The sequence below is a fragment of the Coturnix japonica genome, unplaced genomic scaffold, assembly GCF_054131305.1.
Source record: "Coturnix japonica strain WE unplaced genomic scaffold, WE-NBRP24 Scf040, whole genome shotgun sequence".
In the NCBI taxonomy this organism is placed as follows: domain Eukaryota; kingdom Metazoa; phylum Chordata; class Aves; order Galliformes; family Phasianidae; genus Coturnix; species Coturnix japonica.
Genome location: NW_028188943.1, coordinates 1477905 through 1505749, shown reverse-complemented (window position 1 = coordinate 1505749; position 27845 = coordinate 1477905). Strand labels below are relative to the sequence as shown.

At 45.9% G+C, this 27845-nt stretch overlaps 1 protein-coding gene across 1 annotated transcript; it reads left to right on the top strand.

Moving 5' to 3' along the window:
* Nucleotides 1–17998: 17998 nt before the first annotated feature.
* On the top strand, nt 17999–27188 carry LOC146752927 (obscurin-like protein 1). The gene is made up of 6 exons (XM_085531036.1): nt 17999–18074; nt 18878–18904; nt 19855–20121; nt 23792–24494; nt 25211–25365; nt 27076–27188. Exons 1-4 carry the CDS (start codon nt 17999–18001, stop codon nt 24217–24219), a joined length of 798 nt encoding a protein of 265 aa, XP_085387162.1. The 3' UTR covers nt 24220–24494; nt 25211–25365; nt 27076–27188.
* The last annotated feature ends 657 nt before the right edge of the window (nt 27189–27845 follow it).

Genomic DNA, 27845 nt, shown 5'->3' with positions numbered 1-27845 from the left:
AGTCCATGGGATGCAATTTCAGGTATTTGGTACAGTCAGTGAATGCCTGCAGCCCCAGTTCTAATCATCAGATCACAGCAACTATGCCTTGACTGTAAGAGGAAAGGAGAAGGATCAAAGCAAATACCTCTCACTCTCATCTTGGTGCTGACATCAACACTTTTGGCAACAAATTTCACTTCTGCTCCATCATCGTTCTTGGTGACGTTCTTTATGATTAGGCTGTGAGTAGTTTGGGTTTTCTTGATGATGCAGGTCTCGCTTTCCTGTAAGACTTTACCACTGAGGTACCAAGTGCCGCAACACGTTGTTGTAAGGTCAATAGTAAACATGGCATCCCCTCCAGGTACAGCTTCACCAGTTGTTAGGGGGGATTTCACAGCCAGGACTGGGTCTGAGGAAGAACAACATGTATGTCTTAATGCTCTTTAGATGCAAGTCTGGTATCTCAATTAGAAATGGAAGATTAAATCATAGGTACATTTCTACTTCTCCCTCTGCATGAGTGCTGGAAGAAGCACTTCTATGCTTAAGATCTGTTACAGAAAGTTCTGCCTCTTGCACATGTGAGATATCAAAAGATAAGGATATTCATGTCTCTGTCACAGAAACAGAACTTGTATCACTTCAGTGGTAGCTGGAAGTTGATAGGAGATAGGAGAACTAGGAATAAAGGAAAGCCTTTGGTGTGTTAATGCACTACTATCCTTAAAGTCAAAGGAAACATCTTTAGGGAACTAACACAGCTGCTCATGGGGTTTTTGTGCTTACCAAGGTGCACGCCCCCTGGGAATTCCAGAGACGGGCTCTGTCCATGCGCATTGACTGCAGACACTTGAACTGATCATCGGCCTCTGCAGACAGATTTACAGCCCCTGCACAGCTCTATATAACAGTCTTATAGAACTACCTCTAGTAGAAGCAATCTCCACACAGAGTTCCTTTCCCAGCACACTCCGACACGGGGGGGGGCAAAACGGGGAGGGGGCCACATACACACACAGCGCCGGGGGGGGGGCCCGTAATTGACCCCCACCCATCCTTTAAAGGGGTGGGGGGTCCGTTTTAATGGGGGGGGGGCCGAGACCACCTTCACCCCCCCCCCATCCCCACCCCATCCTTTAAAAAGGGGGTGTCCATTTTGGTGGGGGGGGGGCAGTGACAATCCCCCCCCCACCCCATCGTTTAAAGGAGGGGGGGTCCGAGACCACCCCCCCACACCCCATCTTTTAAGGGGGGGGGTCAGGGGCTCATGGGGGGCAGCACAACGTGCACAACTTTGGGGGGGGGGGGCTTTATAAGGGGGGGGTTACAAAAAGCATAGCTCTCAACTATAGATGGGATTGGGGGGGGCTCAATCGATGGGGGGGCCCCTTCATGCAGGGGGGGCACAGCGTAAGGCAGCGGCTTTGAGGGGGGGGTTGGGGCTGTTTGGCCTTTCGGGGGGTTATTGTGTGCCCCACCCCCACCACCCCTACACACAATGGGGTGTTAATGTGGGGGGGGGGGCTTAGATTAGTTGCGTTCCCTATAGCGCTGCCCCCCCCCGTCATTAACTCCCCTGCTTTATCCTTACGGCTGAGCCACCCCCCGACAGCTCCCCATTCATCTTTATGGGGGGGGGGGGTTTGTCACACGACCGCGGCGCGGCTTACGGCACGTCGTCGACCCCACCCCCACCCCCCATAACCCCACCCGGGGGGGGAGGGGGGCGATGTGGGGAGGGGGGGGTTCCGGGGTTGGGGGGGGTGGGCAAAGCGCAATATGGGGGGGTGGGCACAAATTGGGGGGGGTCTTTAACTGGAGGGCAGCGGCTGCACAAAGAGCCCGCGGGGGTCGGAGAGCAGCACTTTGGCTGGGGGGGGGGGTCCACGGGGTCCGGGGGTAATGCTGCCCCACCCCCTCCCCCACCCCCCACTGCCGACCCCCCCCCGCGTTGCCCCCCCGCCCCAACGTCAGCTCCTGCGGCAGCTCCTCGTCGCTCTCCTCCTCCTCTTCCTCGTCTGGGGGGTCAATATGTGTGGGGGGGGGGTCCCATCGGGCAGCGGCAGCTCCGCCGGCTCCGATTGGCTGAGCCGCAGTGCGCGGGAGCGGCTGTTGTGTGCCGGTCGGTGGAGGGGCGGCTCTTCATGGAGCTGCCCCGCAGCCAACAACAGCCTGAATGAGATCCTGGAGTCCCAGACGCTGGAGGATGAGCTGGGAAAGAGCAGAGGCTCCCCACAGAAGGGCAAATCACGTCTGATAACGTGAGTGTGGAGCACAGCCAGCCCCTTCCTCACATGTGTGGGGCTTCCATGTTCCTCTGTGCCCATTGCAGTGTGCCACCCCAATCCTGCTGCCCAGCCAGGAGTGGATGGGATGAGCAGGTTGGGATGCACAGAGCAGTGCTCAGACATTGCTGGGACATTTGTGCACTGCTGTTGAGCTTCCCTTTGTGCAGCAGGGGAGAGGATGGAGGTTTACAGGTGGATGGTTGTTATTTCTATGGCATTGCACAGGTGGTAGAACCATGTCCATTCCCAAACTTATTCCAGGGCATGCGGGAATTTGTGCAGTTGTAGTTCCTGAATTGTGCTATTTAAAACCCTCCTGTAAATGGGGATGTTTTGTAATGCCTACTGGGGCTGCAGGCAGCATTGCCTTCCTCCTTAGGGGGCAGGTTTAATCACAAACCTCCCTATTTCCTATCACAAACGTCCTACAAACCATGTCTGGGCAGTGCTGTCTCGGCCTGGATCTCAGCTCCTGAGACTGTCAGATGTGAAGCAGCAGCAGCTGGGACAGGGCTGGCTCTGTGTGCCCTCTGTGGGTCTGTGGGCACAGAGTGGGGCAGAGGGATGACTGTGAGAGGGAGGAATTGCCCAGCCACTAGAAAGAGGAAATCAGCTGAAAAGGGGAGATTTGAGAAGCACTGAGGCTGTGGCTGCTTTGACAGTAAGAAGAAACCAAGCTGTCACTGTGCAGATGGGAACTCCAGTAGGAGAGCTGTGGTGGCTTTACAGATGGCAGACAGCAGCTGGAGTGTAGAGCCAAGGGTAGGGGGGGGATCTTCCTCTTAGCAATGCCATGCAAAGAATGATGCAGACTCCTGCAGGGTCGGCTTTGCTGTGTGACCCTGGGTGGAAGCAGCTGGAAGGTCTCAGCCCTTCTGCGTTATCCCAGGAGCTGGGGCAGTGCTCGGTCTCATCCCACCTCTGCTAATAGCAAATGCAGAATCCCTTATCTGAGTGCCCTTTTCTCTCATGTAGAGTCACCAACCCTGGGAAGTTCACAAAAAGTTTGGGTGTTGTGTTGAGGGATGTGATTTAACTGGGAAGTATTGGTGATGGTTGGACTGGATGATCATAAGATCATCCAGATCATAAGATCTGAGATCATAAGATCATAAGATCATCCAGGTCTTTTCCAACCTTGAAAATTCTATGGAGTTGTAGCAGATTGTGGGGGTGTAGGTGTGGTATATATATGTACACAGATGGGAATATCCGTATGGAAAAGATAGATCCATGTGTGTTCTGGGCTGCACTGAAAAAGGGGTGGCCAGCAGGAGAGGGAGGTGATTGTCCCCTCCTGCTCAGCTCTTGTGAGGCCATATTTGCAGCACTGTGTCCAGGCCTGGGAAGGATGTGGAGCTGTTGGGGTGGGTCCAGAGGAGGGCCACTGTGATGATCAGAGGGCTGGAGCAGCTCTCCTATGAGGAAAGGTGGAGGGATCTGGGCTTGTTTAGCCTGGAGAATGGAAGGCTGTGGGGAGACCTCATTGTGGCCTTTGAGTACTTGAAGGGAGCGTATAAACAGGAGGGGGAATGGCTGTTTATGAGGGTGGATAATGATAGGACAAGGGGGAATGGTTTAAAACTGAGACTGGGGAGGTATAGGTTGGATCTTAGGTAGATGTTTTTTGCTCAGAGGGCCGTGACGCACTGGAACAGGTTGCCCAAGGAGGCTGTGGATGCCCCATTCAAGGCCTGCAGGCATTCAAGGCCAGGTTGGATGGGCTCTGTCCATGAGCATTGACTGCAGACACTTGGAACTGATCATCACCCTCTGCAGACAGATTTACAGCCTCTGCACAGCTCTATATAAGTCTTATAGAACTACCTCTAGTAGAAGCAATCTCCACACAGAGATCCTTTCCCAGCACCCCTTTGTGACGTCATAATGCCCCTTTGTGACATCATAACACCCCTTTGTGACATCATAAAGCACCTTTCTGACGTCATAATGCCCCTTTCTGACGTCATAATGACCCATTGTGACGTCATAATGCCCTTTGTGATGTCATAATGCCATTTGAGACGTCATAAGGCTCCTTTGTGATGTCATAATGCCCCTTTGTGACATGATAATGCCTCTTTGTGACGTCATAATGCCCTTTGTGACGTCTTAATGCCCCTTTGTGATGTCTTAATGCTCTTTTGTGATGTCACAATACCCCTTTGTGATGTCATAACACCCCTTTGTGATGTCATAATGCCCCTTTCAGATGTCATAATGACCCTTTTTGACGTCATAATTCCCCTTTGTGATGTCATAATGCTTCTTTGTGATGTCATAATGCTTCTTTGTGATGTCATAATGCTACTTTGTGACGTCATAACGCCCTTTGTGACGTCATAATGCCCTTTGAGACGTCATAATGCTCCTTTGTGATGTCATAATGCTCCTTTGTGATTCATAATGCCCTTTGTGATGTCATAATGCCCTTTCTGACGTCATAATGCCCCTTTGTGATGTCATAATGCTTCTTTGTGAGGTATCTGTGGTGCCATTGATAATGAAGTGTGATGAACTGGAAGGCTTTCAGTAGAATTGCAGCCCTAACATAAACAATGACTTGAACTCTGGAATTCTGTGTAAAATCATTAGCTAGCTTGTGGTCCGGGTCTTCAAACCAAAGGCTGTGAGGTGCTGCTCTTGTTGACACAGGCTGTGAAAGATGACTTGAGCTCTAAGAGTAATTTCCCTTCTGCTCTTTATATGAACGTCAAATCCACAATTAGAATATTAAGAAGATAATATAAAAGTTTGTGCTGCTGGACTGAGGACTTCCATTAGCTGTTAGCCATAGTTTGGAACTTGCAAAGCAATCATATTGGAGCCTTGCTGGGCAACCTGCTCCAGTGTCTCACCACACCCACAGTAAAGCATTTCTTCCTAATATCCAATCCTAATCTACCTTCTTCCCATGTAAAGCCATTTCCCCTCATTCTGTTGCTACCTGCCCTTATGAAAAGTCCCTCCCCAGCCTTCCCTGTAGGCCCTCTTCAGATACTGGAAGGCCACTCTAAGGTCTCCTTGGAGTCTTCTCCAGGCTGAAGAGCCCCATCTCTCTCAGCCTGTGCACATAGTAGAGGTGCTTTCAGCCCTCTCTGATCACCTTCATGGCCCTCCTCTGGACCTGCCTGAACATCTCCAAGTCCTTCTTGTGTTGAGGGCTCCAGAACTGCGTGCAGTGCTCCAGATGGGGTTTCAGTGAGAGGAGTGTGGAGGGGCAGCACCACCTCTCTCGACCTGCTGGTCATGCTTCTGTGCTTTAAGCTTATGCTTTAAGGTCCTATATGCTTTAAGGTTTAGATAGTGCAGTCGCCTCACCTCTTCAGGTTTATCTGTGAAGGTCCCTTCCAAGTGAACCGTGCTGATCCAGACAGTTCGGACTGCTCATTAAAATGTTTTAGTAAGTTGGGCTGGTCCTACGAAGCAGTATGACTGCAGTAAGCAGTGTACATGGTGCGCTGTGAGTACTGCACACATTCCTCTTGGCAGCTTGTGGAACAGAAACTGTGCATTGTTTGGATTGTGTAAGTATTCCTGTTGGTCTCTTGTGATGCTTACCTTCCTAGAGCACCTTTCCTCGTTTGGCTCTACATATTTTGGTACCTTACTTGTTCTGTTTGGCTTAGCAGGGAAGGTCTTCTTCTGAAGCATCCTCAGTCTTGGTCTGGGCAGCATACTTAGAAATGACATGGACGTTACATGAGTGGGTGGTCAAAGGGGGGAAGAACTCACCTTTCTGATCTGTTTCCTTTTAGAACATAGTCCTGGAGAGGATTTGCTTTCCTTGTTTCCTAGAGACTTGGATTCTTAGATGGTTTTGACTGCAGCTATTTCTGATGTTAATTCCTTTTTCTCTACTTTAGTAGCCAAGTGCACGTGGAGTGCTTTGGGAATTGTCTGAAGTTGCCAGGTTGCGTGTGATCACATATGTAACGTGGAGTTATGTGTGGTGCCAGTGATAATTAAGTGTGATGAACTTGAAGGCTTTCAGTACAATTTCAGCCCTAATGTAAACAGTGACTTGAACTCTGGAATTCTGTGTAAAATCATTAGCTAGCTTGTGGTCCGGGTCTTGAAACCAAAGGCTGTGAGGTGCTGCTCTTGTTGACGCAGGCTGTGAAAGATGACTTGAGCTCTAAGAGTAATTTCCCTTCTGCTCTTGATATGAACGTCATATCAACAATTAGAATATTAAGAACATAATATAAAAGTTTGTGCTGCTGGCCTGTGGACTTCCATTAGCTGTTAGCCATAGTTTGGAACTTGCAAAGCAATCTTATTTAGACTTTAGTGGTGAAATCTTCTGATGAAATCTTCCTTCTAATTCTGCAAAAGAATCTTGATGGAACATTTCTGTCTGAAAAGGCTCTGGCATATGAAGATGTGCCAGACTGCAGCCATGTGCCAGATGCGTTTGGATCCATGGAATTTTCTGATGTAGCTTCAGTGTTTGAAGAATCTCCACTCGATCTAAATACTCAGAAAACAAAGCAGGTGTGTGAAGATGTACAGCTAGTTTCTTACAGAAAAAATACAGCTCTTAATCTAGAAATCTGCTTCTCATTGTATCTAGTGCTTACTCCATATTTAAGTATCTAGTGGACCTTGACCAAAGGAAGATAGAGCAAAGAAGTATGTTAAGCATAAATTTTGTTGCCTTCTACCTGTAGGCCATGGTTGGTTTGACGTGATCCCTAACTCCAGTGTTTGGTTTGCACAGAAACAGCAAGCAAGGGAACAAGTAAAGGAGTCAGTGAGGATTTTAAAACACAATGGGAAGAGATAAGGCACAGTTAATAAGATTCTGGAGTTAGGCTGGAGGTAGGCAGAGGTTGAAAGGTACCAAAAGAAATTCAATCTTACTGTGTTGGACAAAAAAATCCACTGTGATATTATTCAAATTTTTAACTAAACCAAGTGATAATTCATATTTATGTTTAGATAAGCTGGTGAGGGTTAATCCTCAATGGAGAATTGAGATGAACAAATCAAAAAATGGCGTTTGACAGTCTATAAGAAACGAACTTATTCTAGGAGAGAATCAGAGTTTTCAACTGTTTTGTTCAATAGCCAAATAATGTATGATATTTTTATAAGCATTGTGTCTGACCTTCTCAGCTGTTAGAATTTCTTTGACAGTAACTTCTCCGGCTGTGATCAGAAAACCTTTTGTTCCGTCTCTGGCAGCATTCGAGGCATGATACTCAACTGGGTGATATGGAATTCACACTGTCAACTCCAGTGACAAGAAAAGTGGCATCTAAGAAGCGTGCAAACACAGAGAATGTTGATGCAGAGTCAGCGTTAAGAAATGAGCTGCCCTTTGCATTTCCTGCTCCAAAGGCCTTCTTTTCGAAGAGCCAGACAGAGAAGCAAGTAGAAGGCATATCCTTTCAGGCGCCTACTTCCAAAGGTATGTTGTATCTAACAAATGGAAACCTAGAACATGTGTAGCTTCGGAATTTTTTACTTTAAATATGAATGCAATACTTGTAGGTCCTAAAATTCTGAAAGGTTTCAGTGTGGGGTTTATTTGGTCACAGCACATACAGCTGCCATCCTGTACATCTGACAGTGCACTGCAAGCGGTTTAACCATATATCAGGGCACGGTACACGTCTGTTAATGATAGAAGTTCTCACAGTTTCACAAGGAGCATGCCTTGAGATGCATTCAGATAATGAGATAAGTGCTGTGTTCCTAAAACTAGCATGTGTCTCCACTCTCCATCGAGATCTAGTAGATAATTTCTTTAACAATTATGATGAGGGTTTTGTTTTGTTTTTATTTTTTTCTGGGCTATTATTTTGAGTGAAAGAAAAGGGTATGCTTTTATTTAAGCGAGCTTTTGATTGCATCATGCTTCTAAATTAAATGTAACCTACTGGATTCCTCATGATAGCATACGAGTACTTGCGTGTATCTGTTCTCCCTAATAGAGGGAGAAGAGACTCAGTGAACCTGGACAGTGTTACCCAGGGTTGTGAGAACAGCTAAATGATTGTTGAGAACTGGTCAACTCGTGAGCCTGAGACCTGGCATCCTCCATCCTAGGGTGGAACTTTACTGGAGCACGTGGGTGCCACAGCAACAAAAGGGCTGTGTATAATAGACTGAGAGTTTGCTGAGTTTCTTGGTTGACAGAAAGCACAACTAACTCAGCAGCAAGTGACGTATTTGGGATAGGAGATGACAGCTGGACTTTGAACCTTAAGGACTGCCAAGAAAGAAGCCATCTGCTCTACCCCTGAGCTGCAAACTGCCAAGGAACTCCATACGTTGCCAGGAATGACAGGAGGGTGCCGACCATGGATACACAGCTACGGACTGATGGTAAACTTGAAACAGCTTGAAGTGAGTAAGGGATATCCAGGGTGCACTGGTGCTCAATATTCAAGAAGCCCATCAATCTACACTGGGCCAAAGGATACCAGTTTTAATATCTCATGCAGTGTTTACTGTATTGGAGGCAAAAGGGGGACATTGGCTTTCACCTCAAAGATTCCCGAAATACCAGGCCATCCTGGTAGAGCAGGGTGATATAGAAATAATTGTAACTACTATTGCCAACCCAGTATCTTTCCTTAGCGGAACTCCCCTGGTGGAGAACCAGGATGACATCACAGCTTTGAAACAACTGATGCTGCACATTACATCCAGTCGGTTGGAGCTGAAGGACGAACCCTTAGAAGATGCAGAAGACACCTGGTTTACCAGCAGCTGCAGTTTTGTGAGACAAGGAGGCTGTAAGGCAGGACATGCAGTAACTGCTACTGAGCAGGGAATGGAAGCACAACCATCAGCCGTGGGGACTACCCCTCAGAAGGCTGAAATAACTGCCTTGACGAGAGCCTTAATGATATGGACAGATGCTAACTATGTGTTTGGGGTGTCACACGCTCATACTACCATCTGAAAAGAGCAAGGATTGCTCACACACAAGGAAAAGAGCATGATGTAAATGTACCAAGGGCTATTCTATGTTGTAGGGCACAGTTCTCTATCCAGGCCCAAGTCTGTGTGGGTGTCTCCTCTATCCACAAAGCTGCTCACACTGCAGGACGCACAGGCTGCGAGGAGAGGCCAGAGCAGCTCTCCCACTGTGACATGGAGCAGCAGGATACAAGTAAAGGAAGGCCCCGCAGCTGTACTGGGAAGATTCCGCACAGTCATCAATTTTTCATCTGAAAGGTAAAGAGGAATTCCCTTTTCTGCCCCTATCATCATTGGTCGGGTGAGTAGCAATGATGCCCGGTGTGCTTCCATCAATGGAGCAGAATAGGCGGAAGGCTGGGGTGCAGGCTTTCCTCTGCTGAGGTGAGTGGGGGCTCAGGGTGTTGCTCAGTGGTAGATTTGTTCACACTGAGCTCTAACAGGAAACTTGCTCAACATCGAAGGCCTTGCAAAAGTCTGGCTGAGTGATGTCAGTTGCTTTTCCTTTCCCTACTGATGCTGTCACTCCACTGTAGAAGGCCACCAAAGCGACCAGGCTGCATGTCTCCGTTTCTGCTGTTTCTCCATTTCCTTCTTGTTGCTCCCTGTAACCAGCAGGTTCAGCCATGCTGCTTTCCTGCCTCCTCTGCTGTGTTTCGTGTGGTTGGGATGAAGCTCAGAGCTCCAGCTCTGAGAAAGGTTTTCTGAGAAAGTTACCATCTCTTTTCCATTCCTTTACCCCTAAAAACAGTTTTCCAGTGTCTCTCATGCAAGAATTCTTTGAACAGCCTGCAGCTGACTCTCCTGAAGCTCAGGGTCCTGACTTTGCTTTTTGCCAGGCCTGCATTCCTTGAGATGAGGAACTCTAGGAGGGCATGGTCACTACAGCCCTGACCACCTCCAGTCTTAACCCCTGCTGTGCACCATGTCCAGTAATGCTTCCCTTCTGCTTGGTGTGCTTAATGCTTGGCCCACAAAGTTATTGTCAGTGCACTCCAGCAGGCTCTCAGACAGCTTGCAGCAACTGGGATTGGTGCTGGGTGGTTGCTGGGAGGTGTCTCAGCAGAAAAGCTGGGCTGGGGTGGGCGTGCTGTGTCAGTCCTCATCGCAGCTGGCAGAGAGAGTTAGAGGAGGGTGATAGGTGCTGCCTGCTCTCAATGCTGCTGCACTGAATTTGGGGCACAGCAGCACACTGGTGAGTGAGCTGGGAGGGAGATGGACTGCTGCTGTGCATGGCTAGGCCAGAGCTGGAGGATTGTCAAACACGTGAGTCATGCTGGTGCAGCCATTGCAGCTGCAGCAGGAGTAGAAGACAAAGAGGTTTTGTAGAGGACAGAGGGTGGTGATTCATGGTTTGATGTCCAGGTGGAGGCCGATAACAAGTGGTGTCATCCAGGAGTCTGTCTTGGGACCAGTGCTTTTTTACATGGTTATCAGAGACACCAATGATGCAATGGAGTGCACCCTCTGCTGTTTGCTGAGTGGTGCGGCTGACGCAGTGGAAGGAAGGGATGCCATTCAGAGGGAGCTCAACCGAGAGGTTGGCCTACGTGAATCTAATGAGGTTGAACACAGCAAAGTGCAAGGTTTTGCACTTGGGCTGGAGGAATCCCAGGCATTTCTACAGACTGGGAGGAGCAGTCCTGAAGAGAAGCCCCGCAGAGAAGGACCTGGGGGTCCTGGTGGATGAAAAACAGAACGTGAGCCATCAGCGTGCTCTTGCAGCTCAGAGAGCAAATGGTCCCCTGGGCTCCATCAGAAGAGGGGATGGCCAGCAGGGACAGGGAGGCGATTGATCTTCATGATCCTTGAGGTCCCTTCCAACCTGGGCCATTCTATGATTCTGTGATTACAGTCGCTGTCAGAAATAACGGCAGCTGTACAGAAGCTGGATATATTTTGGGACAGTTCTTGTAACCAGCTGATTTTAAGACCTTGCCCGAGTCAAGAGTCTAAATTGAGTGTCAGAAGAAAGCTGGTAAAGTGGCTATTGCTCATTCTTTTTCATTTGCTGATTCTTTCATTCGGGTTCCTTTTCCAAAGGAGATTCTGGTGATGGAAGCAGTTGAAGAAAGAACAAAAGCAGCTCTTGCCAAGAGTGCTTGAAGTCCCTGTGGAGAGAAGCAAAGAACTTGGGCTTCCTCTGGGATGCTCCCCACCATGTCTCAGGAAGGAGACAACTGCTGTTCCACTTTCTGCTCTGTGTGTGGAAAGGTACATCTGGGTTTCTTCTGCTTGTTTATTCTTTCTTTTTCGGGCTTTGAAGGAGAAGGGGTGGAGCAACGGGAGACTCACTGGTCATTTGTTACCTCAAGAACAGGATGGATTCTGCACTGACTGTGAAAAACCTGGGCTAGTAGCATGGGCATGTTTCAGGCTGGACTTTTCTTTTCCTTCTTGGTTTCCTTTTGGCTACAGGGAGAAAGCTGTCTAAAGGTGTGTTTTCATACCCACTCTCCAAAACCATGTTTCATTGTTGCAGGTGGTTCAGTGTGCTCTTGCAGTGCAGATGCTGTAGTTTGCTGTAGAATCTGAATGGTTTCTGTTCCTAGGGAAGGACTGGGAGGAGGTAGTGAGAAGAGAATTCAATGCCTTAGGTGTATCTTAGTGAGAAATGTTGGCATGAGGTGCTGAAAGTCTTGAGCTGTCAAAGGCCAGTGAGGCTCAGACTCCTTAACCTGCTGGAGCAGGGTGGAAGCAAGGAGTGGGCACTGCCGTCACACAAGCTGCACTTGGTTCTGGTCTGCCAGGTCTGTGCTGGCCTGGATTTCTTCTGAGAAGTTTGTTGGAGCTGCTTGGAGTAGTGAAGGGTGGGGAAGAAGTGCTGCTCAAGAGCTAAGGCTCTGCATGATCATCTTGGATGGTTTTAACCATGATATCTGAAGACATAGTTTCCATCAGAATGATCCCAACATTGTGCGAGTGTCTTAGATGTATGAGAGCACCCGCCTCCTCCAGCTGAGCCATAGGAAAGCTAACTGTGCCCAGTAATTACAGCTTCTGCAGATTGAATATGCTTCCAAGTGTTTTTCTTAGTGATCAATAATGTCCCAGCACTCTGAGATTCCATTTCTGGCACAGTCTGGAGCATCTCTGCAATCCTTGGGTACTGGAGGGCACGTGGTGAGTGCGTGGACAGGGTGGCACAAACGCGTGTGTGTGCTGAGGAGTTGGGTTGCACACAGGTGCACACAAAGGGGTGTTTGTGGAAGGTGTAGGCACGTACGTGTTCCCAGGGGTGGTTGGCACATGTCTGTGAATGCAAAGGAGGGCACACGATGCAGTGCGTGCATGGGGGTGTGCAAAGCAGGCAGGGTGGTGAATGGGTGTGCGTTTTCACGTGGATAGGGGAAGGCTGGGGTTACAGGTTGACCTGTGCTGAGGTGAGTGGGGGCTCACGGTGTTGCTCAGTGGTAGATTTGTTCACACTGAGTGCTAACAGGAAACTCGCACACCCTTTTTGTTTCAGCTGTGCCAGCGCTGTGATCCCTTTCTGCTGGGATGGGGTGTTGGAAGGATGGTCTGCGTGCCAAGCTCCCATCTCTTGCAGGAATCAAGTGTAGAGCAAAAGGGATGTTTGGGCCAGGTGACTGTAAGAAGGCTGGCTGCTTTGGATGGTGGTAGCTGATGGAAACAGGTGCTCTGGGGACCGTTCAGCTTTTAACAGAAGACAGGGGTCCTGCAGCAAGAACGACTAGGTTCTCAAATGGCTTCAGAAGTGCACACCAAGTACATCCCCGCAGACATTTACCGGTAGTCGGCTCTTGCAGAAGAAGATTCAAGCAGCAGAACCTTTTGCTCAGCTACAGCACACAAATGCTACAAAAGCAGGAACAACCTGCAAGCTCTGGGTCTGTTTGTCTTGCACAGGCATGCACTAACTGCGTTTGATGGTACCCCCCATCCTTGATTTCCTTCCCTGCTTCTTGTCTGATGACGCTGCTGAGCCAGGAACAAGCTGCCCAGTGTGGGAGAGCATGGTGCAGAGCTGTGCTGGGACCTCCTCCCCTTCATCTGCTGCAGATCAGTGCCCCACACGTGCCATTGGGATGCTCTGGCACGGGATGTGCCTCCAACCCAAAGCTCCTTCCCACCTCCCAAGGAAAAACAAAGCAACACAAGCATCTCCAGCAAAGCTGCCCAGCAGACAGCAGGGAATGCAAACAGCTTCTGGCTGCTCCCCTGCACTCCTGTCCTAAGTAAGAGACCCTACAAGGACTGGCTGGGAAATCAGTGCATGACACACGTGAGTGTGCACAGGATTGTGCAAAGCAGTGGGGTTCCATGAGTTTGTGTGTGTGTGTATCTCTGCTGTTATGAAAGCATGGGAAAACTGCCTTAATGATTCCAAGAGAATTACTTATCCTCAAATGATTTTTCCTGGCCAAATTTAGAGCCTCTCACAGGTAATCGAGACAAACAGGCTGTTGTTGCACAATCAACAGGCACAATCTAGATGATCAGCTGAGGAAAATAAAGCATCATGGCAAGGGTACTAGATAAGTGAGCAGCTTGAGATCTGCACATTTATGTGATACTCATGGTCTTAGACAATATTTGCTTAGTGAGGTCACATAGAATGAAAGTAAAATAGAAGAAGTGCAATTGGTCTCAGTTCACACAGCTGGCTGGTTTGTCTCAGGCTAATCCTGAACTGCCTCAAGCGACTGCTTTGGTGCTCTACAGAACAGCAAATTCAGAGATCTCTTTCCATTACTAAGTGTTTGAAAGAGCAATTTGCTCTGTTAATTATCCATCATTTCTGTGCAGTCTGTTTTGTCAGACTTGTCTTTAGCTTCCAAGTTGTATGTGAAGAATTGTTTCCGTTGTAATGCACAATGTACTAAAAATTGAGAGATGTAAATGCAAAGAGTTTTTCCAGCTTTGATTTTATGTCTGGAATTTTGGAACCCACTACTTGCAGTTGTTAATCTGTCCAAACTGGTCTGGTTTGGAATGCCCTCATCCTTCTTGAATCGCTGTTAAAGGCGGAGCAATTCCTACAAGTGCCATGGCCCCACTGTTGTTCTAATTCTTGTTTCTTTGTTTTCCACACACTGCTTTTCAAGCCTCCTTTTTCTTTACAGTCAAAGTGAGAACTGCACTGTGAGGTGTCTGAACCTTGTTGTGCCTATACATAAAGAGAACAGCAGCAAAGCCTGACAGGTGACTGTGCTGACAGCTCTCGTAGCCAGTAACACGTAATGTGTTAAATCCCTTGTGACAGCTTTGATTTCATTTTTGCCAGTGAAATCCTTGTAAAAGGAACTGCAGCAGTGTGATGAGCTAAGGTGAAGATGCTGGTTTTAGTAGCGCTCTAAGCTGAGTGGAAGGGCAATTGAATTAGGGTTATATGCTTTCTCTGGGATGATAAGGTTTTTTTTCCTGAGGGAAAGAGCCAGCTTTTCATGGGCTATATGTGGGCTTTGGCAAGGGCAGACAATCCAGTCTGTCAGGAAGCCATTTGAGGTGCTTCAGGTTTGTAAGCTTCTCTTTTTGTTTTTCAGGCGGATATTTGGAGCATGGGTGTACTGCTGTATGCTCTGCTGTGTGGGTTTTCCCTTTGGATGATGACAATATGATGGCACTCTACAGGAGGATACCAGTGGGTATCAGTGGTGCTAGAATACACTGAGAAGGGAAATAGCTGAGCTTGACTAGAGGCCTTGCTTTTCGGATGGCAGAACATGCTGAGCTGTGGGTAGAAAGGCCTGTCTGCTGAATATTGTCCCTGTTTTTGCTGCTTTGTCTACCAGTATTTTGTGGATTTGGTTCTACGCTTGGTTGGCCTATGTGGCATTGTAGCCTGATTCTATACCATGATAACATACAGAATTTAAGGAGAAGTATTTTCTTGCCAATGGGCTAGATATTTTTGTATCTGGTTCTTCAACTGGCTGCTCCCTATACTATCTGTAGTAAAAATATAGACACATCATTTGATTTCCCAGAAAGGAATGTTCCTAAATGCCAGCTCTTCTCATGTCTACAAAGATCAAAGTTCTGCATTTGCTATTAGAATTTCCTCTTCCAGAATCAGGAGGTAATGTAGGACCCCACAGATTGCCTTCAGAATCCAACAGTTAGTTCTGTTTCCTTTCTGAGTGCATAACAACCTGAGCACATGAATTGAATGACGTGGCTTGTTAGTCTGGTACAAACTCTGCTGTACACTGAAACTTGGTCCATTTGTAAGCAGGACTTTGTCCATCTCTGCAGGACAGCAGAAAACCCTTTGTGCTAATCATGATGCCAAGAAGCAGAATGCGGCAAATGGCAAATGATCCAACTGCTTCAGGTGTTCATTTCCTTAAAACTGAGAATAGTTTTGGACTGAGTTTGTAAGCAGAACGGAGCTCTTAAAGCTGTCAGAGATTATTCCTGCACTGTTCAATTCTATCTGCCTAACATACACAGGATCTTAGAACTGCGTTGCTTGAACTGGTGGAACTTGTTGAAGTGAACTGGGATGAGCAAGTTTTAGAACTTAGTCAGAATGCAGTAAAAAATGGATAATCTCATGGGTATTAAGGTACAGGCTTGCTATTTCTGCACTGAATTTGTTTTTATTTTACATGGCTGTGATCTAAACGTTGCTTGAAATGCCGTCACCTAGGCACTGTTGTGTAACTGAATTTCACACATTATAGATCCTGAAATATTCTGTAATCTAAAACTCTGACTTGTTTTAAGTCTGCTGCTTGAGTCTAATCAGGGTCATAGTGTCTGTGTGCAGTGGAGTGTGTGGGGAGATTGTTGCAGCAGATCCTGGGAAGTTGCTGTGTATTTGCAGACAATGGCTGCTGTTGGTCACTGGGTGCCACTGTTGCCCTGAAGAACAGCTGTGCTGTGCATGCAGCACAGCATGCTGTGCACGCCATGGAACTAGGAATCAAGAAGAGATAGAAGCGTCACTTCTGCTCTAGTAAAAGGTCTCATCTGCTGACAGGCTTTTGTACTTGAATTCAGAACTCAGGACCTGTTGCCACAGAGGGACTAGTTGCTGAAGTTGGATGACTCTTTCTGTTTACTCCGTGTAATATGTGGCCATAACACTATTTAAAAAAGAATCTGAAATCATGGCTAATTATTGACTGCTGCACAGCAGAACACTACCACGGTGAGACTGGGCTGTGAGATGACTTGAAAGCTGTTTCCTCACTATAGGTCTTATTCTTGCAGCTGGGACACCTTGATGAAGACTGTGTAACAGCTTTCTGTGTTTCACAACAAGAGAAGAGAGAGTAGATCAGCATTAACGTCAGAGGTAATAAACGTATGGCAGTAATTCTCTGTATTTAAGCCCACTCCTACAGTAAATAACCTTACTGTATTAACAGACTCTAACACTCACTTATTCTCAAACATGAAATATTTCACACCTTTCAGAGGTAAGTTACCACTGCAGAACTTCATAGTCTACCTAATAACTGCATTTCTGAAGTTCACATTTATTCCTTTTTTCTCCTTTAATTGTGTTTTCTCAGCCTTTTTGTTATTTTTTTACCATGCTGAAATCCTTATGAATCTCTGGAAGTCCAGGCAGACTCAAAACAGAAACTGATGGATGAACAGCAGATGTCACATGCTGGCTTAACTCCCTGCTTTGAAATGATTCACTGATAGGTGGAAAATATCAACACATCAGGTAGGACAACCAAGCAAATTTGGGGAATTACAGTTCACAAATACTTCAGGAAATAAATTAATTCCAGTAACTTTAGAAAATAAATGAGAAAAGCTGAACTGCGTGCTTCTAGAGATGCTGTATAAATGTCAATAATGACATTCCAAGCTGTAGAAGAGATTTAAAACATGATGGGTACTCTGGCTTTAACCTGAATCTGAAAGTTGTCTCTTGAAATTGAGTTGTCTTTCTGTTAAATAGAAAGTGGTAGAATTTGAAGGATTGTTAAGATTTCCATATAACCTTAGTAAGACTAGATGCAAAATGTAAGTTTTATCTAGGCAAGATCAATTGTGGAGTCACTGTTACTTCTTTTTTAGGTACAGGGAATAAAGAGAACGATCGACCTACAAGGGGAAAAAGTTCTTCAGTTCAAGTCTGTGATATTATCACAGTCTTAATTCAAAGGACTTCTAATGCCTGATAAGTAATTCAAGCTTATTATACTACACTGAGTCTGTCAAGCATTGTACCCACGGTTCTCATAGTAGTCAAAAAGCTGCTGAAAGTCCAGCTGAATGTCGATGCTCCTTGGAGCTGGGCTGAAACTTGCCCCCAGAAATGGGAGTCCAGCTGAAATGCTGTGCAAACTGAATTAGTAGGAGCTTTGCCATTCACTTCAGTAGAGAGATTCTGGCACCAGCTTTAGATTTCACTTCCAGCAATTGTACAATACACTAACTTTCAAGCAAAAACGAGAATAGTCTGCTTCTTTATCTCAGACATATTGTGTGAATCAGCTGAGGCCTGAAACTACCCTAATGTGATCAGACGTGAAGGTTGCACATCAAGGGGAAAATATGGCAGACATGCAGAAATTTTCTTTGTACTGACAATGTTTCTGAAGAGATCTACATCCTCTTGTTTTCCAGCAGAATTACGACCAGTTGTGGCAACCTATCTCTTGCTTCAGTCTAAGAAGGCTCGTGGCAAGCACATTCCCTTGAGAATTCCATCCCAAACAGGACGTGCCAGTACCACACAGTCAGGAAGCCTGGGGGTAAGTTTTAGAGTTCAGCACAAGGTTCAGGTCAAAATGCCTCTGTGTGCTGAAGCTCTGCCCGGGTAAACAGTCTGGTGGCCTAAACATCGGTGAGGGAGCATGTGTGCAACCAGTCGTGGTCATCAAATCTTGTTCTATGATAAGGCCACCGACTCAGTGTATGAAGGAAAAGGATGTAATCTTTCTAGATTTCAGGGAGGCCTTTGATCCTGTCCCTTTGGCTGCATGTTCCCAACCTTCCATCAGGAAGCCAGGAGTACTGTTCTGGGTCATGAAAAGGCAGCCAGTGGTTTGACTATCACATGTTTATGTGTTTTGATGTTTCACAGTGGGTCTTAAGTAAAAGGAACTAAGGTTTTGGTTGCCTGCAGGACAGATGTTCTTTTGGGTTCAATATGTTTGCATAGTGACTTGCAACCATGGGACTGGTGTTCAAGGACCCTCTTGGTTCCTTCAGTTCCTAGGTTCTTTCTTGCCTAGATTTGACACTTTGTTTCAACAGAAGAGCTGATATTCGCTTTGGGAGCACTAAGCAGCTGTTTATGTGGCTTAGAGGAAGACTGTCTGTCTTCTACCCTGTGGGCATGGAACAGCCACAATTCCCCCTGGAACAACATCAATGACCCACACCACTAATTGGATTCTCCTTTTTAATGTAGTGGTAGTGAGGTGAAAATGTGGCTGTGGAATATTTTTGACTAAGGAACTTCTATATAGATTTTGTTCATCTTTGCATGCCTCATCACCTGATCTGTGTCAGTGAGCAGAAGCTGAAAGCAGGCATGGGATGTTCTGAAGAGCAGAGAAAGAGATAGGGAGGAAGGTGATTAAGACAATCCCCTCTGCTGCTGTGTGTCCCAGAACTGCCCAGTTCTGTGGCAAAGTGTTGTACAAGATGAAGAGGCCAAGAGATTGGGAGTAGAATGAATAGAAAATATGCCTTACTTAGGCCATACTCAGCGTATTAATACTTCTCAGTTAGTTTTAGAATTCTAGAAGTGAAAGGTAAGGAGGTAGAAGCCTGCAAGTTGTGTCCTTTTTTACAGCTGCTCTTTTCTTATGGGAGGATGAAGTGAAGAAGATTGGTCTATTCTACAAGCTGTTCCAACCTTTACTCTTGATTTGCTGTTGCAGCTGCTGTAGCATCCCCAGCATAGACCAGAAAAGACCTTCTTGCCTCCAGAGATCCAAGTTTGTCCTCTGCTGGCCACTTGAGAGCTCAGGGACTATGATGGGTTCTTTTCTGGTGTTTGCTCTTCACTGTCATCACCCAGTTTCTATCTCTTCCTAAAGCAGTTGGTAGGTTGTGTTCAGAGCCTCAGCTCTTCCTGACTCTGCTAAGCATGTCAGAGCTGATGAGGAGGATGTAGAATGGGGTTTGTGTCCCTTGAGACACCCACACTGGAGGAATCTGCAGCTGGCATGCACCCCACCAGCTCCCTTTGGCTGTTACTGCATGGGAGTGGTTGCTAGCAGGTCATGTCAACAGGTTGAATGTGTCACATTTCCAGATCTCTGATTCCATTGGCTGTGTCTCCAGTGACATGAAATACAACTGTGGCTGCTGGGGTTCTTCCATCTGTACAGATTTTTAATGGTAGTCAGGCAAATTAGACTCTGATGCTAAAAAACAGAACAATAAAAGCAGCAACAAGAGACAATCCCAACCAACCGACAATAGCAGCAAAAAACCACCACACATCTCATTAGGTAGAAGATTAGAGACATCGGAAGGTAGTCTTTCAGTCTCTTTAAGGCGCTGTTCTTACATTGCAGAAATAGAATGATAATATAATTCCATGCTGATAATATCTCCAGATTTCTATCTTTTGGATTTCTTTCAGCCTGCCATGATCCCCGAGTGTGTCTGTTCATGGGGTTTTTCATTTGGTTTTGTAGAACACGTTTGTTAACTTGTGCATTCTCATAGTTCTTTTCTTTCCTCTGCATCTTAGAAATCCCAGTGAAGTTCACCAAGAAGCTCGAAGCTGTTAATGCTGAGATTGGAGGCAGTGTCACTTTAAGCTGTGAAGTGAGCCATGCCAAAGGGAAGGTGGTGTGGCGCAGGAATGCAGTTGAGATCAAACCCAGCAAACGTTTCCAGATTGATGAGGAAGGGGTCAGAAGAACCCTGACAATAAGAGGGATCCGGGCTGAGGATGAGGGAGAGTACTTGTGTGAGTCCAGAGATGACAAGAGCAGCATTACCATCACCCCCAAAGGTATGTCTCTGGAAATGAAGGCTGACAGTGTGGAAGGATCCTTGGCTTCCCTCATCATCCATTACAACACTGCAAAGCTGAGTTCATTTGTGTGTTTATGCTGTTCTTTGTGTTAACAACCAAGTACAAAACTTGTCTTTCTCTCTAAATAACTGTGGAACAACTGCTTCTGAAGAGCACAGCTGTTAAGTGGGCAAATCAGCCTTCAAGGCTGGAATTAAGCATCCCAAATGTAAGATGGGATTTATTTTACCCCTTCTTTGCCTCTTTTCTTCTTGCATCTTTGTAGATGCAAGGAGGATCTCCTCTACAGGCAGGAGATGTGAGTGTGAGTTATGATGATCACTTCCTGCGAGTCATAAAATCTGATGCTTCCAATGAAATCATTGACTCTGTTGGTTCTTTGAAGGTGCTCATATATAATATGATAGCAGGCTTTGAGTATATAAAAGGCTCTTAGAAAGTGGAAGCAAACAATCTGTTCTCTGTGCAGAAATAAGGGACTTCAATTGCAATGACAAAGATGCAAGTTCTACAACAGAAAAGCTTTTTAATGGTTGGATGACTGGATAAGTCATTTGGAGGGGCTTTGAAGCCTTCACGGTGGGTTTCAGAAAAGGTTAGTGAAATATCTGGGGCACAAAGAGCTGAGCATGTCCTGGAGCAATGGAGAAGGGCTGGATGATTTTTGCGGGTATTTTCAGCCATAGAATTTTGTGTTCTGGTGGTGTCAGTACATTCCTTCGTACAACATGGATGGGTTGGTTTGTTGCATTGGTTCAGACTTTTGTACTGGGAGCTCAGCAGTGGTTAAAGCTCACACTTCTGTAAAGTAAACAAGCTCCTGCAATTCGTCTCTACTCTGTTTTAGCTGTGGATTAGCTTGACAGTTCCCTTCCATAAGCTTTATGGTTCCCTTCTGTAAGTCTACTTACACAGAATGAGTTGCTTAACTTTAAGTCTTGCTCCAGGATTTTAAGCATATTATTAGCAAAAAATATCACAAATAATTTCACCAACAATTCTCCCCACCCATCTGTAGCTTTCTTTTTTTTCACTGGAAGGTTTTATACTGGCAGATAGGGTGGGCATGTAGAAACAACCCCATTAATTCTGACGAAGCTCTGATTTCTCTGACTGGCCTTTGTTTTGTGATTCTGCATGCATGCCCTGTAGCTAAAGCCCGGATGTCTTCCCCAACACCTTCAGTCTCCCATCCTTACTTAAGTTACTCCATTGTAAATCTCTCTGCTAGTCCAAGAGAGTTTTTATTTTACCCCTTCTGTGAGGCAGCAGCTGGATGGGAAGGATGAGATTAGGACTAGGTTGTTTGGGTGGCTTTTTTTTTTTTGCCTAAGAGCCAACTGGGAATCAAAGATACCAAAAATTAAAGACAAACTGTGTCATACCGAGCAGGGTTTGTCAAATCACTGACATGCACTGTTAGGACAACTTCATCATCAACATATTCCGGGCTGACTGTTGTCACAAAATTCTGCTTCTGTGTCCCAAAATGTGCACTTATCACTTCTATTGGCAGTTGCTCATCTTTTCTCCAAACTGAATGGTTGTAGGAAATAAAACAGACAAGCAAACAAACCAAACAACCCACAGATATTAACTTGCAGCTGATTGTCAGTGCTGATCGTTGGGCCATGTGCAGCACTTCACATCCTTCTGCGTCCAACAGAGATTGGAAAATACATAGACCTTCAGAGACTACTTTAATTTCTAGATGCAGTGAATTACCCTCTAGAGTGTCTTTCTGAATATAGAAGGAACCATGGGTGACTATGATCCTGATTTATATCTAGGTTCAGGCATACTGTTTCAGTTAGGTTAGATGAATAATAGTTCCAGAGAAGATAGGGAAATACAGCAGTTCATTGATACCACGTGTCGGAAGAATGCAGCTCAGTGCTGGGCAGTTTGCTGCTTCATTCCCTCTTACAAGTTGCACCCAAGGCTGGAAAAGACCACTGAGATAGCTGAGCCCAACCCCTGCCCACCCTCACTGGACTTACTAACCACGTCCCCAGTGCCACATACCTGTGGCTCTTGAGCACCTCCAGTGACTGTGGTATATCAGCGTGGTTGCTTCAGTTGTGTGAGTTTTCAGCCACTGGCTGTTGTTCTAGCGAGACAAAAAACCCAAACTGATGGAACAGTGTCTATACAGGAAGCAACTGGCTGTCCTGATGGCTGCCAACAGTTTTGCACAAGGTGTGTCATGCAAGCTTGCATGAGTCTGGTTTAAAAACTTGCTGTTCTGATGGAAGGAGAGGATGTTGGTACAGGATAACTGCGAGATTTGTGCTCTCCCGACATCCAGTTGCAATCACAGCTTATTGTTACTATAGAAAACAGCTTATCTGTAGACAAATTGAGTTAGTTCCATTACGTGGCTGAAGCCCTAAGTGATCCAAGGTGAAGCATGATCCAAACTGGAATTTAGCTAATTGTAGTAGGGAATCCAAGCCTTAATGAGATGAGTTATTTAAAATATGAGTCCTCCATCTAAAACAGCATTGAACTCTTACCCTGGTTTATGATAGAAGTGAGAGTTTAACAGCAGAAATCTGAAGTTATGCTCCATAATTCTCATCACTCAAGAGAATATTTGAATATATGAATTCCTTTGGCTATGTTAGAGCTCATAAAGAGGTCAGCTGATGTTCTTTAAATGCTCGGAGTCTAGCAATGTGGGCAAGTGGACTGCTATTTGCTGTTGAGCTTTAGGCTAAGAAGCCTGATTTTAGAGGACCATGGACTTCCCCTTTCCCTTCCCCTCTCCTCCCCTTCTCCCTGGACTGATTGTGCATGGTTTGAGAATGATTTCAGAGCAAGGTAAATGAGGAATAGCCATGTGAAAACCTGTTGTTTTAGTGCACTATAAAAGACACTTAGTCAAAAGACAAGTGTGTGTTCCAAGCTTAAGATTGCAGGAGATCCTAGAAACAACTCAGCTGCTCAAACCTGTAGTCTGGCTGAATATTTTATTGTCAGTTTTGGTCAGGAGGAGATGCTTGAGTAAGACAAATAAAAGGTCATGGGTAAGTTGGTCCTTCTTGTGATATACTTCTAGGCTTTCATCAGGGAAAAGCTTAATTAGTCCAAATAATTATAGCAGAAACACCACACCAAGAACATGTGAGTGATATTTCAAATTTCTTGACGTGAAGGTAAACTTTACCTGGTTCTTCCATTCCCCAAATGTTTGTTTCATTATGACAAGAAGAACTTTGCAAAAGTAAATTTTTATTTTTTTTTTCAGTCTTCTGTGCAACACAAAAAGGGGTAAAATCTAGGAGGCCACCTGAAATGTTTTTTCCATCTGGAAGGATCCATTTAAGAGCACCCATGGACCTGGTTATGAACAAGTTTTCTTCTTTGCAAAGGCTGTTGCTTAATTAGCAGATACTGTACCTGGGAGAGGAAGAGGGAAGTAACTTGTTTAGGAAGTCCTGATGCTATTCAAGCATTCAAGGCCAGGCTGGATGGGGCTTTGTGCAATCTGGTGTAGAGGGAAGCATCCCTGCCTAGAGCAGGAGGTTTGGAACTGGGTGATCTCAAAGGTCCCTTCCAACCTAAACCTTTCTCTGATTCCTTTGATGATTCTATTTCTCAGCTGCTGGTGTGAGATCTCCAACCTCTCCCCGTTGTCTTTCAGTGTGGCAGATGAAGCTGGTGAAAGGTCTGCAGCCCCTGGAATTCCCTGAGAAGGGAACTGTCACCTTTTCGGTGGAGGTGTCCCATGAGGATGTGGAAGGGACTTGGCAGAAGGACGGCGTGCGGCTGAAGCCTGCACCAAATATCACGATGGGTGTCCAGGGGAAGAAACATTCCTTGACACTTTCTTCTGTGACCCTTGAAGATGCAGGACTCATTTCCTTTAAAGCAGAAGGCATCAATTCATTGGGGAGGCTCACTGTGACATGTATTGGTTGGTGCAAGGTGTCATTATCTGCTCCTGTCCCAGATTACTTGAACAGCAGAACCAGCTTTCCTTCCAGCTGCAAAGAATGTTTTGCACTGGGCCATTGCCACCAGAGTATCCCTCAGATATCAAGAGGATTATTGGAACGTTATTGTCCCTAGCACAAGTAATGATAATGTGCTCAAAACAATAGGTTTTTTTGTTGTTAATTACAAGTTCTAGTAAGCATGGAGAGTAGGCACTGCCTTTCATTATTCCTTATGCCAGATGCTCCTAGAGACCTCATTCCCAACTAAATCCACATCCTTCTTTCTCCTTCTCAGAATTGCCTGTGAAAATCAGCAAACCATTGGCAGACATTAGCGTCACTCAGAAGGACAAGGTCACATTTGAGTGTGAGCTGTCCAGGCCCAAGGTGGACGTCAAGTGGTTCAAGGTATGGCATGTAATGGTATTTTCCTTTCTGACTTCTCTGGAAATGAATGAGAGCCTTTAATTTCACTTCCAAGGGATGCGAGTCTGAGCTTTTGCTTGATAGCTTTTGCATTGCTCTCTTTTCTTTGTGCTCTTTAACTTGCCCAGATCAGCACTCTTTGTTATTATGTCCTGAGTTCATTTATCAAGTTTAAATGGAAGTTTGTTTTGGGTTTCTTGTGAACTCCTGAGGTCATGCTGCACAAAATGTTGTTGGTTGGAGTACAGTCTTGAGCTTCAACTCTAACACAGAAATTCTCAGCCAGGATTTTGTAGCCTTGTTGTGAACTGGGTTTTAGGGTGAAATCTGAGTTTTCTTTGCACCTGACAGTGTGAGAATTTGCTCTGGCCCTTTGTGTACCTCCCCGGTGCTCAGCTGTTCCTTCCCTTACTTGAGGATAACGTCATTTATTCAAGGTGATGTCCAAACGAGCTTGTTAACAGTCCTCTGCAGTGCTTTAAGCTGTCATAGGTCAGCCAGAATTTATGCAAGTTCTATAGCCATTCCTACATGTTGAAAACACTGCACTGTGCTTAAGCTTCAGCATATGTTCCAGTAAGCACAGTTCCATTAATTCTAGGGGAGTGGGTGAATTAAGCATAGATCTGAAGGCTCCCTTTGCTCAGTGCAGAGATGGAAGGACTCATGGAGATCTGACTTGATATTTTCCTTTCTAGGATGGGAAGGAGCTCCGTCAAAGTAAAAGAAGTGGGCATTACTTCCCAGGGAAATAAGGGAAGTCTTATTATTCACTAGTGTGAATATGAAAATCAGGGAACATGCACATGCCAAGCAGCTGAAGACAAGACATCAGCTACCCTAAAGGTTCATGGTATGTTTAAATGAAAGAGCAAATAAATCCTATTGTGGTATTTTGCACCACAGGAAGAAATGCTTCATGGGCAGTTTGGGCACTTCTTGGTTAGTCCTTTTGGATACCTTTCTCTTTCTTCTTTATGCTCAAGACAGATTTTCCCTCCATGTGTTGCATTGGTTAAGCCCCAGTTTGTAGCTCATCATTGGGCTCTGAAGCATCAGACTGGTTACTGAACACACAGGTCTGCTGTGCCCTGGTAGATTCCACCTTCCCAAGGGACGTCTGAAAGGATGCTTTTTTTCTGATTTCCTACTAGATGCTGTCCTCGTGTGGCCACTTGGGTTCAGTGTTAGCATGAACATGAACATCTGTCCTGTCCCATGAATTTGGTGAACTATCATTTTCTCTCTCAGTCTGCAACCAGGTTGGGTTGCTGTTTCAGTACTGGCTGTTTTATGCAGGAACTCTGCTCCTGAGGTTAATCTAAGTTGTATCCAGGCCTTTCAGAAGGAAAGGGAAATAGCAGCACAGAAATATGGTCTGATTCTGACATAAATAAGTGCAGACCTGGACAGTTAAAAAAGATTGTGTGATGTTCAAGGGACTTTGAAGCAAAGATGTCCCCTAGGTAAGATTTGTGGCTGACATTCCCCATACATTGTAGGCACACAAGCTAAGGAGAGACTAGTGATGAGCATGCAGAGAAGCCAATGATTCAGACAGGTTTGTAGTGACACGACATTGTAGAGTTCTGTCTAGTTCTCCTTGGCATAGTTTGGAAAATGAAGATGAGGAGATTGGTGGTAACCAATATGGCTTCCTCAAATTCAAGCCATGCCTGACAAACTTGGTGGCCTTTCATGATGGAGTAACAGCATCAGTGGATAATGGGAGAGCAACTGACATCATCTACATGGACCTGTGCAGAGCATTTGATCCCATCCTGCATGACATCCTGGTCACCAAACTGGAGAAAAATGGTTTTGATGGATGGACCAGTTGCAGGATAGGGAACTGTCTGGATGGTCACACTCAGAGAGCTGCAGTCAATAGCTCAGTGTCCAGGTGGAGGGTGGTGTTGGGACCAGTGTTATTTAACATTTTTGTAGGCAACACGGACAGTGGAATCAAATGAACCCTCAGCAAGTTTGCAGATGACCCCAAGCTGAGCGGTGCTGTTGATGTGCTAGAGGGAAGGGATGCTACCCAGAGGGACCTGGACAGGCTGGAGAGGTGGGCCCTTGGCAGCCTCATGAACTTGAGTGTGGCCAAGTACAAGGCCCTGCACCTGGGTCAGGGCAATCCCAAGCACAGGCACAGGCTTAGAGGAGAATGATTTGAGAGAAGCCTTGACCCTGAGGAGAAGAGTTGGTGTGGAGGGAGGTGTCCCTGCCTATAGCAGGGGGACTGGAACTAAGTGACCTTAAAGATTCAGTCAGTTCTATTGTTTTTCTACCCTTAATTTTGCTTGAAAGGTTTTAGAATAAATGAGATTCTGGTTTCCATGAAAACTGTTTGCAGGGAGCTCCATTGTAGCTAGTAAGTCTATCTTTAAGTTCAAGGGCAATAATGCATTGACTGTGTTGAAGAGAGAAATGACTCAGAAATGGATGATGGTTTAGAATAAAACATAATCCTACTTATTTTCTATGCAAATATGTGTAAGGAAAAGATGCTGCACTCAGTTCTGGAAATATCCTGACAAATATATCTACTGTTTCACAGCTGGAAGTGAATGAATATGGGAGTGCATCTTTTGTCTGAGATTTCACACGATGAGGTTCAGACCCAGTGGTACAAAGATGACAACAAGCTGAAGGCTGATGACAGCATCAGGATGCGGCAAGATGGTAGGGTGTAAGAGGGGGATCTTTCTCCTGAGTGGGGGGTGGGTTGGAGATCAAGCATATAAGACATCTGAAATGAAGTGAAGAGGGTTCAGAAGGGAGTTCCCGTTTTGTTTTGGGACTGAGGTTAGGGTGGAACAAGTGACATGGTGGGATGCTTAGTGTGGGAAGTGTGATGCTATCGCACCATCCCACAGTGCCGGGAGCAGGTAGGAAATGAGTGCAGTTCTTTCCAAAGTGGGGGTGAACAGGGCAGTCAGTTCACCTCTCCAATGAGGTTTTGTCTGACAGTGAGTGTGATCCTTCTGTATCAGGTTCTTTGAAGGTGACGACGGCCACATTTGGTCAGTCCTTGTAGAAGCCATGTTTAGATTACACTTTGGTGGGGATGTGGACGTGGGGGAATGGGTGGTTTCATTGTCATGAGAGAACAGGCAGTGATGCTGTGAAACCAGATGGATGATGCTCAGCCTGGCCATGTGCTTCAGAGCTCTTTGCTCAAGGAAGCAAAGTGTAGTTGTGGGTTTGCTCTCAAGAGCACAGTTTGGTAGGGATGAGTTGGCGGTTGGACTAGATGACCTTAGTGGTCTTTTCCAGCCTTAGTGACTCTGTGGTTCTCTGCTTCAGGAAAGACCTACTCGCTGACTT